At 53.7% G+C, this 1414-nt stretch overlaps 1 protein-coding gene across 1 annotated transcript; it reads right to left on the reverse strand.

Moving 5' to 3' along the window:
- Positions 1 to 6: 6 nt before the first annotated feature.
- On the reverse strand, positions 7 to 1408 carry LOC119345800 (zealexin A1 synthase-like; the record flags this gene model as incomplete). The annotated part of the gene is made up of 2 exons (XM_037615684.1): positions 7 to 449; positions 566 to 1408. Coding segments are annotated over 2 exons (1286 nt in total), but the record flags the coding sequence as incomplete, so codon positions are not given.
- Positions 1409 to 1414: the final 6 nt, after the last annotated feature.

Raw genomic sequence — 1414 nt, forward strand, 5'->3', positions numbered from 1 at the left:
CCAAACAACACCCCGGGGCAAATCCGCCGCCCGGCGCCGAATGGTACGAACTCAAAGTTGTTACCATTGTAATTCACCTTACTGCCCATAAATCTATCTGGGATGAATGCTTCCGGTTCTTCCCAGTACTCAGGGTCCCTTGAGATAGCCCAAGCATTCACAAGAACAATGGCGCCCTTGGGAACGTCATAGCCGAGTATGTTACATTGCTCTTGGCATTCCCTTGGCAGTAGTAATGGCGTAGGTGCGTGCAACCTCAACGTCTCCTTGATGATACACTGCAAGTAGCTTAGATTGGCTAGACCCTCCTCGGTTACCTTCATTTGTCCCGCGAAGGCACCCCTGACCTCAGCTTGTGCCCTAGACATCACACTAGGGTTTTGCATCAACTCTGTCATGGCCCACTGTAGCGTTGTTATCGGTGACTCGCTCCCCCCTGCAAAAACATCCTGTGTTCTTTTCCCTGTTGGTGAAACCGTGGATTGATAGAAAAACTAGCGCGCCCCACATGTACACACGTGTGTATGTATATATAGCATGTACTAGAATGAGCAAAATAACTTACTAAAATCACTGCTTTGATATGGTTCATGGTGAGGGGGAACGCAAGGTTGCCTTCTCGTTTGATCCTCAAGAGGGCATCGACCAGGTCTTCCTGGTGAACTTCCTTGGAGGATCTCCTCGCGAGATGATCATCTATGATACGCTCCAGGAAGGATAGCACAGAGTCTCGAAAGACCGCAGCCCTGCGCAGTGTGCTGCTCAGAGTGCGCGCTAGCCTCGACGACGGGAACAAGTCGGATAAGGTGTAGCCACCTATCAGCCGCACCGCCTCGGCGACATAATCGAGCAAGGTGTCACTGTCACGGTCCTTGAACCGGCAACCCAAGGTGGAGTGCACCGTCGTGTCCGACCCGTAAATGGTGAGCATGTTACTCAGATTCACAGTTAGCTGTGTCTCTGATGCAGATGAGATGGATCGAATGAACCTGATTACCTCCTCCTCACGGGTGGGCCGGAAAGATTTGACGCGCTTGGCGTTCAGCAGCTCGAGGACGCAAATCTTGCGGAGCTGCCGCCAGTGTGCACCGTATGGGGAGAACGTGATCCCCGTGCCATGCTCGTTCAGCACCTTGGCCGTTGAGCTCAGTGGCCTTGTGCAGAAGATGTGGTCGTGCGTCTTCATGATCTCCTTGGCAGCTTCGGCGTTGGAGGCGACGATCACTGGAACCTTACCGAGCTTGAGGAGCATAAGGGGCCCATGGCGCCGAGAGAGATCCCGTAAGGCACGGTGTGGGAGGGCACCAAAAAGATGGTGGAGGTTGCCGATGATAGGAAGCTGCCATGGGCCAGGAGGAAGCCGTAGACCGCGGTCGCCGGAGCAAAAGAAAGCTCTCAGGGAGCGTAGGATGTA

The sequence above is a fragment of the Triticum dicoccoides genome, unplaced genomic scaffold (assembly GCF_002162155.2).
Source record: "Triticum dicoccoides isolate Atlit2015 ecotype Zavitan unplaced genomic scaffold, WEW_v2.0 scaffold29901, whole genome shotgun sequence".
NCBI lineage: Eukaryota > Viridiplantae > Streptophyta > Magnoliopsida > Poales > Poaceae > Triticum > Triticum dicoccoides.